The 967-nt window shown below is 50.5% G+C and overlaps 1 protein-coding gene across 1 annotated transcript in view; it reads right to left on the bottom strand.

Moving 5' to 3' along the window:
- LOC106512137 (receptor-type tyrosine-protein phosphatase mu) overlaps positions 1-639 on the bottom strand; it is a gene marked incomplete at both ends in the record, with an annotated part of 2,245 nt that extends 1,606 nt beyond the window's left edge. Inside the window, 1 exon segment of the mRNA XM_014000818.1 lies at positions 472-639. Coding sequence (XP_013856272.1) covers positions 472-639 — 168 coding nt within the window.
- Between the last annotated feature and the right edge of the window lie 328 nt (positions 640-967).

Here is a 967-nt window from a genome sequence, read left to right as displayed (position 1 = left end):
ACACACCTCAGAGCTCCGGCCCACACACCTCAGAACTCCGCCCACACATCTCAGAGCTCCACCCACACACCTCAGAGCTCTGCCCACGCACCTCAGAGCTCCGCCCACACACCTCAGAACTCCGCCCACACACCTCAGAGCTCCACCCACACACCTCAGAGCTCCACCCACACACGTCAGAGCTCCACCCACACACTCAGAGCTCCGGCCCACACACCTCAGAGCTCCGCCCACACACCTCAGAGCTCCACCCACACACTTCAGAGCTCCACCCACACACCTCAGAGCTCCTCCCACACACCTCAGAGCTCCGCCCACACACCTCAGAGCTCCTTCCACACACCACAGAGCTCCGCCCACACACCACAGAGCTCCGCCCACACACCTCAGAGCTCCGCCCACACACCTCAGAGCTGTAGCAGTCTGTTCCTGAGTGTGTGGTGGTAGTAGAAGCTGTCGAGCTGAGCGTACCTTTGACGTAGACGTTGAGCGTGGCGGGCCCGGTGCCCTCCCGACCTCCAGCCTGGTAGAACTGGAATGTGATGCAGTGGGTGTCATTCTCTTTGAGTGGCGGCAGCAGCAGTTGAGCTCGCTGGCCACTGTAACGTCCCGATGTGTTCACAAACAGGAAGGAGTTACCTACAGGTCACCACACATAAAATAAAAGCACAAGAGTTTTAACAATGATTATAAACATGTAATCATTGGAATTAAAAAAACTGTTGTTTTCAGTTTAGAGTGTCATAATTAAAGTGTTTCAAGCAAAAAGAGCTGTCAAAGTAAAAGTCCATATAAGGTCAAAATATTTCAGAATAAAAGCACAAATGTCTATAAAAGATGATGGCCCTGAGCTGACAGTAAATTCACTGATTTCAAAATAAAATAACTTCTAATAAAGTTTTAAAGATACAATTTCACAACTCATCTGAAAAACAGTGTGTGTGTGTGTGTGTGTGTGTGTGTGTGT

The sequence above is a fragment of the Austrofundulus limnaeus genome, unplaced genomic scaffold (assembly GCF_001266775.1).
Source record: "Austrofundulus limnaeus strain Quisiro unplaced genomic scaffold, Austrofundulus_limnaeus-1.0 Scaffold4454, whole genome shotgun sequence".
NCBI classification, from domain to species: Eukaryota; Metazoa; Chordata; class Actinopteri; order Cyprinodontiformes; family Rivulidae; genus Austrofundulus; species Austrofundulus limnaeus.
Note: the sequence above shows the minus strand (reverse complement) of the source record. Positions and strands in the feature narration are given on the sequence as shown.